Below are 15,000 nucleotides of genomic sequence, written 5' to 3' on the forward strand. Positions count from 1 at the left end.
ACAACACAGTGGCTACAGAAGCATTTGGATTTTGGTGGTGACATGAGACAGAGTTTTATGTGCTGTTGGCTGTAGTGACATAATACAAAGGAGTCACATATAGCCAGCTCTGGTGGTACACAGTGATAAAGCTATGGCCTAAATGACTCAAGTTCAATTATTAGCTTGGATGTTTGGCAGAAGTGGCAGGAAAAACTGGGCATGACTTATTCGGGTTTTGAGAAGGGGTGATGCAAATGTATGTCCTGAAGATGGACCTTCAGCTCACCAAGCCACCTCTTGGTGGGTATGAGTGTGTTCACCTGCAAGTAGAAGGCATTATGAGTCCAGTGCATCACAGTGATGCAGGTAAACACATTCCCATATCCAGTGGAGGAGCTAGACTACATACAAAAACATCCTCGTACCACAGATGCGAGGATGAAAAGTATGGCTGCCTGAATTATAGCCCCACTGGACTGCTTTTGCCCCAGCAGTGGCAGCATTCCCTGTGGCTGGGGTATTGATGGGCATGTCTTAACAGTAACAAACATGGTCAGCAGGCACTGGAACAAAAATAGCGCAAAAAAAGGAGGGATGTACAATGTAAGTGTGGTGGAGTATATGACAATGTTAGAATATAGGCAGATCACCTTACAAGGGGGAAGCATAGAGCAGAAGTAATGCAGTGCACACAGCTGTGTGCTGACTGCAGTTTGAAGAGATAAGATGCTGTAAAGATTTTCTCTAATTAGTGTGGGTTGAAAAAATAAAGAGGCAAGGTGCAGGGTACTGTACTTTTCCTCTTTGATATACTAACAGTTACAGAAAAGGCACTAGGAGTGAAGATCCTTGTAGAGAATCTGTCTACCAGTAGCACACCTTCCCCTCCTAGCAGACATCTACTAAACCTGCAAACACCAAAGCTTTTAAGGGAAAAAAAAACAAAGAGGGTTCTCCAAATGGGCACTTATCTGAACCAGTGAAGGCCAATGATACCAATGACCATGTGTAGAACAGACAGGTGGGTGCAAGACCTGCATTTAGGCTAGTAGTGAGACAGTCGGAGGCTTCTACACTCATACATCTACTTACATATCCTTACACCCATGGGCTTAGGTCATAGGTTGGACATATGGTTCTACAGAAGGTTTTGGCTTTGGTATCCTAGCTGGAAGTCCATGTTATTTGGTAAGATAACCCATCTTTTTGGAAAACTGCTACAGCTATCCAAGAAAGGTCATCTATTACTAATTTTAACTTTTTTCCTTACCCTGGAAGCCCTTTATGAGGGCTAACATGCTGACATGATCTTGCTTTCTTGGAAAGCAATTACTCAGCCATAGTTCACTATGAGTATACAGCTGATGAGATCCCAACATTCTGCCCTGTTATTGTCAGATTCATGTCCCATTCATTTATAATTGAAGCAGTATGTAATACGGTCAAGTATGAGAATTCCCAGTAAAAATATCAGCAACATTTCTGCAGTGGCTCTTACATGCGTTTCCTAGATAGAGGTTATACTATCTATGAAAAGTTATAAAAAACAAAGAAATAAGTGAGACAACCTCACCTTTTTATAAAGTGATATTTAGTGAGTTTCCATGTCCTATATTCCTTACCCAGACAGCCCAAATGTTATTTCATGGCTTGCAAAACTCAGCGAATTACTGAAGTTCTCTGTGATTCAGACATTACATGGCTTAATGGATTTACAGCCCCAAGTAAAGAGAAAGAATGCAGCTTTACATGACAGCACAGAGTTAAGCAGTTGTGAATTTTTTAGTCAGTGGGTGTGACTAAAAAGCTAGCTTGCTGTGTTTGATTTTCTTAGCAAACTACTTTCATCTGTGACAAAGTCCTTATGAAAGAATGAGATTTCATTCAGCCCCAGTATGGTGTGCACTGAGGAAGTAGACTAGGATATAAATGCCACAAAATGGAAGAAACTGCTAAGTTATGACAGGGACTATTCTCTAGGGATGGAAATGCATTCTGGGAAAGGGAATTACAGTGATGTTATTCTTTAAATATATAGAACTACTACTAACAGCAGCAACACTGAAAGTTAAACAGAAAAACTAAAGCTGCAACATACCAACAAGATAAAATAAACTTTTATGTTTTAATAGTGAAGTAGATGAACACAAGTACCCAAACATGCACAGACAGATACATATATAAATAAACGATATACACAACTAACACCATTTTCTAATAACACACAAACAGGGATGGCAATGTCTGGTTTTATCATGATTAGCTTTGTTTGGTTAGTAGGTTTGAAAACAGATATTGTTTGGTATGCACCTAATGGAAAAGGGTCTTTACCAAGTTTAAAAATGACAGCAACTACCTGCCTCTAGGATGGAGAAGTCAGCTGAACTAAGAAAAAGTAATCTATAGCTGTGCAATTATTCCAAAAATTTCAGAAGTTTCAAGATACACTTCTCCAGGTAAGCCATCAGGTCTAAGTGACTTACCTTTACCTAGTTTATCCAGGTAAGCCATCAGGTCTAAGTGACTTACCTTTACCTAGTTTATCCAACAACTGCTCTACCTCCTCTAATAGTTTCATAGGTTATTATCAAGTTGTAGATCAGACAGAGCATTTAGAACCTAGCTACCACAAATTCCACTATTTAGTCTCCATTTCTATTAGGGATAGAAGGGATAACCCTGGGTGAATTTATGTTTACCCATCAAAGCTCTCAACCTTCCATCTCCAAAATGGATAACACTATTTCACAGGTTCATGGGAGATTACTAGGCTAAAGGCTTAACAGCTCTTACAAGCCTAGCCAATATTACTCAAATTTTACCCATTTTTGATTCCTAAGGGCTAGAGGATAGCTTAGGTTTGTGCCTATGCCCTTGAGTATTTTACAGACTGCCCTTTCTCCATAAGGCACATGGGCACCACCCCAGGAGTGAATTTACAATTACCAATCTATTGATCTAAACTGCATTTGAAGAGAGTCAGGGAAGGACTCTGCTCTACATGAACAGGAAGCCTGTTCCAGATAAGGAATAATCTCTGAGACAGATATCTGTCTCTCCAGCATGTTTTGTTCATGTCACATACCAGGTCTAGATCTCTAGACTGGGTGACCCTCGCACAGTTTGTCTTGAGAATGGTAACAGTTCCATCAGGGCTGATTTTGTGAGTGCCTTGTAGGTTAGGCCTAGATCACCCTTTAATAGCTGGTAGTAGACACAGAAAAGGGATAGGGCTTTTAGTCTATCCGTATAGGACATGTTGTTTAAATCCTGTATTTTTTTTAAAGGAACCGCTAAGGCAGCTCCAGCTGCTGCAAGTGCCTGGTCAAGTACATGACAAAAGGTGCACTGTACTCAATTATTGGTCTGATGAGGATATTACATTTATTATAATGTGGAACAAATGGGCAAAATGTGGAATATTTACTAACAGCTTGCTAACAACAAACTGGGAAGCAGAGTCCTAGACAGGTTCTTCTGATGAACTACTATGATTCAGAATGATCTTCCATGCACAGTAGTTTAAAAAAAAGCACAAATGTGACACAATGTGGAAGGACACGGAACATAGACTTTTCAAGATGCAAAGTGAGGAACACTCCTCATAGTGAGGTTCCTTTCAAAGGTATGTTCATTTGTGGTTGTATTGAAAATAGGCGCGAGCATCTTAGCTAAATATAAAGGGTAAGTTTATCCACAGGAGAGGAAATCTTTGGGAGGGAGATATCCACTCTGCTATAGCAAGCTCTCTGTATGTCAAAATGGAGGTTTGGATCTTTTAAATGGGTGTAAATGATTTTGCAAATGTGAAGCAGGTCACATGGGATTACTTAATTTGCGGCCTGTGATTGTAATACCTTGTAACTTCTCATGCTACTGCAAAATATACTGCCGAAGTGTGAATATGTTTCCTGTTCCAATAAATGAACTGCTCAATCACTTCACCTAACTGTTCACACTTCAGAAACCTGGCCTAGAAAGATTCTATCGACTTTTCAGTATCCACTGCGGTCCAACAACTGACTAATGCCTTGAAGGTTGACACATTCCTGTACAAAACACTTAAATATTTCAGCTGGGAAAGAGATAAATTAAGACACCATCAGTGCTTTGTTAAGAGTTTTGTCAAACAAAGCTGCCATTTTAGAGAAAAAAACACTCATGGAAGAGGTAAAGGCATGGTGGAAGAGTTAAGTTGTAATTTACGAAAAACTGTGAAGAAAAGTTGAGCACGTTAAAAGAAGATAAGGTATAATAACTAGCTGGGTTACCAACAGAGGTATTAAAGGAACTAGCCATGGAAATCAATGGAGATCAAAGAACCACCATCAAGAAGACTGCACAGCTATCACTCAGGGAGACAAAAGCACCACAGACTGAAAAATAGTTGCTCAGTCATTGCATTAGTACTTGGTAAGGTGATGGGTAGGTTGTTAACACATTTAAAAGGATTTATGAAGTACAATTTACAGAAAATAATGACTGGTAGACTCACTCCGAAAAAGACAGCATCAGTTACACTTGGTAATTTATTTTATGATGAGTAATGACTGTCCTTGATAAAAGCTGACATGTTTATGTTGTGTTCTTGGGCTATAATAAGTCTTTTAAGTTTTGCTCTGTATAACAAACAGCAAGTAGGACAGCAAGATAACTTGAATCTGAAAGAATGAAAAGGAATATTGCAAGAGGTCAATTCATTAGATATTCCCGAATTATCAGTAAGAATGACATTTTCTACAAAGAAGGCCACTTCCTGATTAGCTTGTTCACAGACAGAAATTACCCAAAGCCTTTACTGGATAATATTTTCACCAAAGTTTGTGAATCAAGAAGGTCTAAATTCAGACCAATACTAACACATGGTTTACAGCAAATATCCAACCAAACATTTTTGGACCAAACACCTCAAGCACCCAGTCAGAATACTAGTAGGACCCCCCCCCCCGGTTACCTACCAAAACAATGGCTTGGGATGCACCCTCAGCTTCCCACTTCCAATTAGTATGGACCTAAATCAGATTCACAACATTACTTCTAGGAACTGGGAGCTAATAACAACGAAGCCACTATAGTTGACACACCTCCTCCTAATCAAGAAGCCTTTTTTACTCATCCATTAGCTCCAGCTGCGGGAGCTATCCCTAAGAATACCTCTAGCGCATTACCATCATCGGTAACTTTTTTACCATATCAGAAACGGCAGTTTGCGCAACAAGCAAGAGGGCGGTCTCACAGCAGGGACTCCCACAAGAGGAAATACTCAGCGGAACAGTTCGCACAGACCAGGAGAAGAAAAAACTGACTCCTAGTTTGCTTTATAATTATTCTTGCCATACTTTGGATGAATCAAGCATTAGTGTCTTAAATCGAGGGCTGAGCTTCATACCAGCGACTCCTGCTACACTAACAGCTACGCTGATTGATCTACGATTATTCTGTAGAACATTAAGCTTAAAATTGTTATTTAATACTAATACCAGTAATGAACAGGAACCTAAACGTTATAGAAATAGAAGTGTTTTTACACCGACTATGCCACCACACATTGAATGTTTTTTAAGGGTTTGTGAAAACAGATATTATCATCCGTTTAATAATGTGACCAAAAAAGGTAGATTTTACAACCTTACACCAGCAGAAGTACGTTCTCTCAATGAACTCGCACAGAATTCACACATAGTTGTAAAACCTGCAGATAAAGGAGGGGGAGTGGTAGTTTTGGATAGTCATGTATATGTCACAAGTATGTTGGATATGTTATCTGAAGTTGATACATACACTCCTATAACTTTAAAAGAAGTAACCAACATTGTGGAAACAGTGAAAGATGTTCTCTATGACCTCCTTATGTGTCGTCAAATAACTTCAGAAGTTTATGAATTTCTGTATATAGAATATCCCACCATACCACTAATTAAAGGGATACCTAAAATACACAAAGAAGAATATCCCGTCCCCCTTAGACCTATTGTATCAGGGGAAAACTGGACTACAGCACATGTCTCTATTTTTTTAGAAGACACCTTAAGACCAGTAGTGGATCAGTTCCGTACTATACTTAAGGATACTTATGATCTGCTTAAAAGTATAAAAAAGTTACAGCTAAATAACAAACGACAAAATATATTAATAACAATGGATATAAAGAATTTATTCACATCGATACCGAATGATATCGGTATAGATTATATAAGAGATCTTCTAACTAAAGAGACTATTTTTTCTAATGACAGTGTTATTTTAGTATGTCAGCTTTTAGATCTAGTACTTACAAATAATGCTTTCATATTTGGCGATACTTACTATTTGCAAAAATGGGGGGTAGCCATGGGCACCCCCTGTGCAAATACTTACGCCAACTTGGTAGTCCTTTGGTGGGAAAAACTATACCTTTTTAATAATGAGAAATTCAAATTTGTTAAGTTCTATAAGCGTTTTGTGGACGACATTATAATTATCTGGGAGGGTACCTTAGAAATATTGGAGACATTTTTACAATATCTAGGAACTACTACCACCTTCCTAAAGTTCACTAAAGAAATTTCTACCACAGAAATAAATTTTCTTGATGTTACACTTACATTAACACCAGAGGGTAATATAGCCGCCACTCTATACAGGAAACCAGTTTGGAAAAATGCCATTTTGACATCTGATAGTATGCATCCTAGGCATACTTTTTATGGCATAGTGAAAAGCCAGTTCATAAGAATACTTAGGCTTTGTAGTACAATTGAATATTTATTGAAAGAGGCCCATTCTATGGAAATTATATTCATTGATAGAGGCTATGATCGTGATATGGTTAGACATATCAAACAAGAAGTCCTAGGACATAAAATATCTATGAAAAAAGATAATAAATACAAACATACATACTATAACAAACATCCTTTTAATAACAACACAAGGGATGATGGAGTTGATAGATGTTTAAAATATACCATTACATATACTAGTGACGTCAAGAACATACAACAAGTCATTATAGATAATTGGCACATTTTAACAATTGATTTGCAAACCAAAGACATTGTGGGTAAGAATCCCAGATTTCTATATAAGAACAGTAGGAATCTTAAAAGGATTTTGTGTGGTGACTATAACATTGAAGCTAATAGGAAAGATGAAGGAATAAATAGCCCTTATCCATTGAATAAAGGCACATTTCCATGCCACAGATGCAATAGATGTAAATATATAACAGAAGTACAAATTTTCAAACATCCCCATACTGGTTATGTTTTTAATCCGCGTTTCTATGCTGATTGTAATACACGTAATTTAATCTATCTTGCCACATGCACTATATGCCAGGCATTCTATGTAGGACTATCCAAGAGGAGGCTACAAGAACGCATATATTAACCATCTATATGATATCCGCAAGACTGTGGAAACCAATGCCTTAGCTAAACATATTATTGAACATCCCACTCACTTATTTTGTTTCAGGGTTTTACAAGTGTTATCACAGAACAACAGAGGTGGGGATTTGGAGAATAATTTGGCTCTTGCAGAGTTGAACTGGATATTAAAGTTGGGCGCACATATACCCCCAGGTATAAATAATTACTTATCTATCAAGCCTGTACTAATATCTAGAAAGTAATTGTTTTACATGTGCCCATATATATATTCTTTATGGGCACATTTAGATACATATATATATATATATATATATATATATATATATATATTAGATACTCCTTTTTATTTTATATATATATATATATATTCATATGGATTTTATCATACTGAGTAATATACATACATTTACTTTTTATGTACATATAGATATGTGACATATATATGTATTTAATAGCCATTATCAATTTTTTATACTGAGCAATATAAACATTTTCACTTTCTATGTATACATAAATATATAATATATATATGTATTTAATAGTATTATTAATTCTTATTTATTAATATACATACTTATAATAATATCTAGATCTGTACATATAGTTATTTTAATATGAAATTTGCTTACTACTGAGAGTGGATAGCGCTATAGTTGCTGTCTATTGTTTTATTTTATTTCAACCATCTATATCAATTACTTACATGATTCATTCATGTTTATTGTATCTTTAGATAGATTCATGACACATCTTATCTAAAAGTATATATAGATAAAATATGTTTCACTGGCTTTGCTATCGGAACTATGTGAAATTTAAACATAATGAATGTGCATATTGCATACAACACACTGTTACGCAACATGATTATCAATACATATGATTTTTGCTTTTCCTTTTTTAACTTATATTTGGATATGTAGGAATTATATACATTTCTGTTTATATATAATGTATAATGTCCACAATTTTAAATATAAAGTTTTTAAAAATAAGGAATTATTTTATCTTAATTAATTAGTTTCCCGCGCTCAGCGGATGTATAAATATGTAACAGCTGTTCAGTGATTACTATCTGAAGAAGCGTGGATGGACCACGTGAAAGCGCTCATTTTTTGTAAATAAAGCTTTTCGGATTATATATGCCATTGGAGTTTTTCTATTTAGCCTGAAGTGATTTATACTGAAGATTTTTGCATTTCTTCATCGTGGTTGGGATTTCACTTTATCTACTTCCATTGTTCTGACCTTTTTGGTGAAACAACCATCTAGCAGTGACGCCGACTTTTTCCTTGTATAGGAACTGGGAAATTATTAGAAGCAGCACAGACATTGCTGCTATTCTGGGAGATGCACCTACTTTCTCCCACAAAAGAACAAAGTCATTACGCATTTCTTTTAAACACTAAGATCAACCTTTTTTACTTGAACAGAATGTTAATGCTGATAAGATACCAGGCATGTTCACATGCAGCTCTTGTGTTGTTTGTAATTATATTTGCATAGGTTCAGAGTTTGTTTTCCAACACTGTAATTTTAATGTAGCATACCACAGATGTTTTGATTGCCGTAGCACAAATGTAGTTTATGTTGGAGTTTGTGACACTTGTAATAGTTTCTACATAGCAAAAACCTCTTGAAGATTTTGTAGTACAATAAAAGAGAACTGTGCAACTATCCGCAAAAAGGACTTGTGAAATGCATTAAGCAAGCATAGTTTATAGTGCACAAACTTCCATAAGTTTACATTCATAGTGCTTGAACAACTTGATGATTTTATAGCGGTATTGATATTTTGCTGGAAGTACGTGAACTGAAGTGGCAACTATTGCTGGGGCTGATTCTTTCCTTGGGCTTAATGAAACACTGAACATTAAATGTGTACTACATTGCTCAGGTAACCCCCGAATAACCTTCCTGCCTTTAATCTTTGTTTTTCAAACTTGTTTCTGCCTTTTGGGTTTGTTTGAATTTTATTACTCTTTATTACATTTGATAATGTTCATACATTGGTAATAGTTTTTCTTTTGAAACTAAGATGTGTCAGTTTATTAGAGGTGGATTTAATTGTACCTAAAACAGTACATATTGACGAAAGTGCTCAACACAGGTTCTGCTTTTTCTGTCTGGCCTGGTACAAAACAATATATGTACATTTAATGTAGCCACGATGACTACATTTAAAGACAAAAATATAACGTTATCAGTTGATGGATAAAAAAAAATTACATTCTCTAGATTTTATTTTAAAAAGTAAGTTAAATAAATTGTCGATGCTCAATAGAGAAGAAAGTAAATCTAATGCAAACATCAATAAAAAAACAGTTCCTAAATTCACTGATGATCTAATCATTTTGATGCCTCAAAATATTACACAAAAAGGGCATCTGTCGAAATTTTTAAGAAGACTAAAAATAATACAGAATACTACAAAGAAAATTACTGGGATTATTTTAAATTCATAAATAATTACTATCCAAGTGAGGATGAAAAGGAAATGATACTATCCTCTAAACAATTCACTTCATCTTTAAAATGGAAATTATTTTCTTGGAAATTTATGCATAAAGCATTTATCACTCTACACAAAACTGAATTAATGTATAAGAAAAATGTCAGATGCTGGAGATGCAAGTTAAACATTAAAGCAGAATGGTAACATATGATTTATTCTGCTTTAATGAATGGAATGTAAACCATTTTGGAATTATATTAATTTTTTGATTGGCTCTATTTAGTGATAAATTTACTCTAAGTAAATCATTAATCTTATTTAATACTCCAATTTCTTCATTTAAAAAAAGTAAACCACTCACTTCTTTATCACCTGCAAGGAAAATAATCACCAAAAACTGGAAAAGTGAATCAACTTCATCGATGGAATATTTTTTTACCATGTAGTCTGACATCTAGAATTACTGACGATCATGGAAAGAACTACCACTTCCTAAAACTCAAACAACTGTTAAATTAACAGTCATTGGATATTTGGAAATGAAAGATTACTTCATAAACAAACTGAATTTTTTATCCTTTCATGTATAGTAGACACTGTTGTAAATAGTTGCTTTTGTTATTTTTTTTTTGCACTGCTTGATTTTTCTTATTTAATTTCTATACATACTGTAATGTTATATTTTATTTACTTGTAAAATCTTAATAAAAACATTTAGACATTTATTTTTCTTCAGGTAGACAGCATATGTTGAAAATGTGTGTGATGGGGAATAATTACAGAACTACAAACAGAAGTTTTGGGAGTGTAATAAGTTGACAGATTTAAAAAAAATACCTAGAGCACTATGTCAGAAATATTAGGTGAGCAAGTGGGTAAAATTAAGGAGATGATTCTATTCATCGGGGACGCAGGATCTTAATCGCCTACACACAGTAAGGCCTTGCTAAGTTTAATTCTGTTGGCTGCCAAAAAGCAATTACTAGAAAATGGAAATAAAAGTCTAAACCTTCTTTACCTGAAGTAATGAATATGACAAAAGAGAGAAAAAAATGGGAAACAGATCTTTAGAAAAGACAAGGAGCATATTACATAGAAATAAATGGTATCTGTGGGAACAATACAAGCAGAATAACATTCAAGGAGAGGGGTTAGGTTTAAGGGAAGGCAGGAATTTAGCAAATAATGTAATGTTGGATTAATAACAGTTATACAGAAAGAAAACATATGTGATGTACAATGTAAGTAGTTATTATGGTTTGCTTTCTTTTCTATTAATGTGTGTGTGCTTATGCCTTAAGAGATAATTTAGTAAAGGTGTTCAAAAAAGTTATAAGGAAATCTGTTATTCACACATGGAATTTAAAACACTTCCTAAAGTCACTGTTCAGTGGGACTATGCTAACTTAGCTCCTTTAAATAAAGCAAGCGACGGCCCACATGAGCTATCAATGCGCTGGCAGCTGTGATACTAGTTGGGTATACACTGAAAAGCTTGCACTAGCAGCACAAAGACAGCATTCTTAGTCAAGGATAATGCTTTATGGCTTTGACTACTTCAAGAAAATTTCTTTGCAAAACAAATACACCTACTAACATGATTCTGTACAGCAAAAAGAAAAACTCAGCTACAGATACCACAAATTAAGTACTAACATTTTCATTTAAATATGACATGATTATTTAAAAAAGACAACACTGCTTTTCAAGTGCAACCTCAGACATTTTCTATCACTATCATGGATTCTTGGAACAATGTAAAGAAAATGGGGCTTAAAAATTTAAATACGACCCAAACAAAAGTAATGTATATCCTGGGGACTGTGCATCATTTTGTTAAAGGTAGTTTTGAATGAATCACAAATGGAAGAAAAAAATGACCGAAAGCACATTTGACTAAAAAGCGTTTTTTGGCAAAGACATTCCACATGACATACATGCCACAAAAAGCATTTTTGCAGGGGGGGGGTAACCCCCCCCCCCGCTCCACCCAAGTGGGGAGGGGGCTAAGCTCCCCATTCCCCACTAAATTATATATCAACTCCATGGCTGTACACCAGTGGAGAAAAGAAAAACATCAGTGCTGGCTCCCAAACACAAACATCAAATCTGGGAACGCAATTTGAGAGTCAGCACTGCAAATCCACATAAAATCTTCTAAACTGTGGCCACTAACAACTCTCATTATCAGGATCAATACCAGAAATACCATCTACAGAATTCAACAACTTTTGACAAAATGTTTTTTCAGTCAAACGTACTTTCATCATTTTTGTTTCAGCAAAGCTACTCTTGACAAAATGATACAGAATCAGTCTGGGATAACAGCTACATGCGATCCATTATTAAAAATGTGTGGATTTCATGATAGTCTAGAAGTCTGATTATGAACTACAAAGCCAGCATGTGTATGGGGTTAGAATACACTGCAACATAAATAAGAAAATTAGTATAACATTACTATCAAAAAGAATAAAGGTTATAGTGCATTGGGACGACAAGAGAATCACAATACAATAATGTACCTGCATTCCTTCTGCACATGTTCATATCTGCAACCTGTCTCCAACAAGTGGTGGCAGGGTCATATACTTCCACACTTTTTCTGACCAACGGACCATCATGACCTCCAACTGCATATAGCAAACCATTTAACACACCCACACCTGAAACAGAAAAAAAAAAGCTTGGCAATAAGGTGCATAACTACTAAAACACTATTCACTTCCACTCTGTTAGAAAGGGGGTAATACAGCTTGCTCTATCTCCTGCCAAAGTTTCAGGAAATACTTTCTGCTGCAAGCAAAACAGAGGTTACAGCAAATAAAAATAAATAAGATAAAGTTACAAAAATCTTTAAACAAAAGCAAAAGAAGAGACAAGAAAATACAGTTCTAGTTTAATGATACTTACCTGTAACAGTACCGGTTTGATTAAAAGTCACCGCAACAGTAATTCATAACATTTTGGTCATCTCACCTCACCTTCTACCACCCACAGCCTGAAACTTTAGCAGCTGTTGCTTCTTTTTTTTTTTTGCAGAGGTCAGCACTGGCTCACAACTATGCCCATGTCTCCCTTTTAATCTCACTTTGGTGAGCATTCTCTTCAGTCCCTTAAGCCAAAATTCCCTGAAAAAGAGTAATGAATATGGCAGAGAAAGTGTCAGTGGTGCAAATGGGGGCAACACTTGGTTCAAAAGGCTGTGGGTTCTATTCCCACACCAGTTAGATCAACTGCTGACACTGCAACATAGCACAAAGGAGATGCTGCATCTCCTGTGTGAGTTGCCCTTTGGAAAAGATGTTAAACAAAGGTCCCATCTGTTTGAGTTGGTAGTAGCTCAGGTGAATGTATAAGAACCCACAGCATCTACTGAAAAGAGTAAGGGGCTCCCTGATGCCCTCTCGCTGAGTAGTATAAATAGCACCTCTTGCCTCTCCCAAATGAGGCGACTAGCCTAGTGGGATGAAGCTGGTCAACAAAGAATGAATAAAGTATTAAAAAAATAAAGAAAGAAAGCAATTTCTTAGTACAATTCAACATAGCATAAAACAACATTTAAAGTAATGTATGTTTCACCCATATCTCATAAATAACTAAGGTGTGAGTAGAAACATAAAAAACAAATGAAATAGTAGTAGTAATGGAACTAAATAAATAAAGGAGCAAAATTATGGAAACAAGAACCCTAATTAAGGAATGACTTTGAAGAGGGAATGAAGCAAAGGAATATAAAACAAAGTTTTTGATACTACTAATTAGTAAATACAACACTGAAATAAGGTAAGAGCTAAGTGTCCATGAAAAAGAAGATCTTTATCTATCTATATACCAACTCTGAAATCGCACTAGTGGGGAAAGGGGCAAAGTTCAACATGGTAGCCAGTGGTTACTTACCTGGAGTTTTCAGTCAGTGTTCCAAAAGGCGTTCAAATGCGTTGTCCTTGACATTGTCTCTGTGTTGGGTAAGTGGGATTTCGTTCATTCAAAGCAGGCTTATATATATACATACATATATATATATATATATATATATATATATATTTATTTTATATATATATATATATATATATATATATATATATATATATGAAATATCAACACAACCACAAACTTGTAACACCAGGCTAAGACAGACACCGAAACTGATAATAGAAGAGCCTTTATTATAACAAGTTGAGCGCTTTTGCCAATTGTAAATTGTTGACTTCATCAGAACTGAAAATGAATCAGTCCACCAGCACATTATATATGTATGTATAAACACACCCATATCAATTAACTAATCCTGGATTCTTAAAGACAAAACTCCCTACCCAACTTGACACAAAATGAAATGTAAAAAATCAATATTAAGTTATCCATAAAAAAATTAGTTACATAATCACAAAGAATGAGATGAAATAAAATAATATAAATATAATATAATGTAACATTCAATTGATTAATCGAAAAACGTGTGTGTATATATATATATATATATATATATATATATATATATATATATATATATAGATATATAGATATATAGATATATACATGTATATATATGCATAATATTTGTTTGTTTCTTTCGGCTTTTCCCGGTTAGGGGTTGCCACAGCGGAACTCCGGTCCGCTAATGATTGGTAGTTGATTTTTACATGCCGAGTTACCAGCCCTGACGCACAACCTTCAACGAAGGTACGCCCATTCACGCATGTCTCCACGCAGATGACGCTCTAGCTGAGAATCGAACCAGACAGCGTCTTACTGTGAGGTGACAATGCTACATATATATATATATATATATATATATATATATATATATATATATGTGTGTGTGTGTGTGTGTGTGTGTGTGTGTGTGTGTGTGTGTGTGTGTGTGTATAGCACTATAACACCTTACACTAAAAAAATAAAACACACTGCAATCAGACAGCCATCTTCAACCCCTCAAAAAATTGCCAGGTTATAAAATTCATACAATTTCAGCCTGTTGGGGCTGACTATAATCTATTAAAAGCCTATAGCATAAATTCTGACTTCAGTCTGAGGACACTAGCAATGGATGACACCTCATTTAAACCTGGATATTGTGTGGCATTGCATTTAAGTTGCCACTTTAACTCTTTATATTCCAAGTACAGAACAACAGGACCCCCCCCCCCCCAGGTCCAAGATCCATGCGGTCTATAGCCATGAATT

General features: G+C 35.4%; 1 protein-coding gene across 2 annotated transcripts in view; it reads right to left on the reverse strand.

Moving 5' to 3' along the window:
• The window catches only part of KLHL2 (kelch like family member 2), a 1,417,988-nt gene that overhangs the window by 206,929 nt on the left and 1,196,059 nt on the right, over window positions 1-15,000 (reverse strand). For both annotated transcript variants that reach the window (XM_044062211.1, XM_044062210.1), the window contains one exon: window positions 12,336-12,476. In XM_044062211.1, the coding sequence (XP_043918146.1) occupies window positions 12,336-12,476 (141 nt within the window). The remainder of the gene's footprint in view (window positions 1-12,335; window positions 12,477-15,000) is intronic.

Source organism: Protopterus annectens, chromosome 2.part1 (genome assembly GCF_019279795.1).
Source record: "Protopterus annectens isolate FY-2018-M chromosome 2.part1, PAN1.0, whole genome shotgun sequence".
In the NCBI taxonomy this organism is placed as follows: Eukaryota; Metazoa; Chordata; order Ceratodontiformes; family Protopteridae; genus Protopterus; species Protopterus annectens.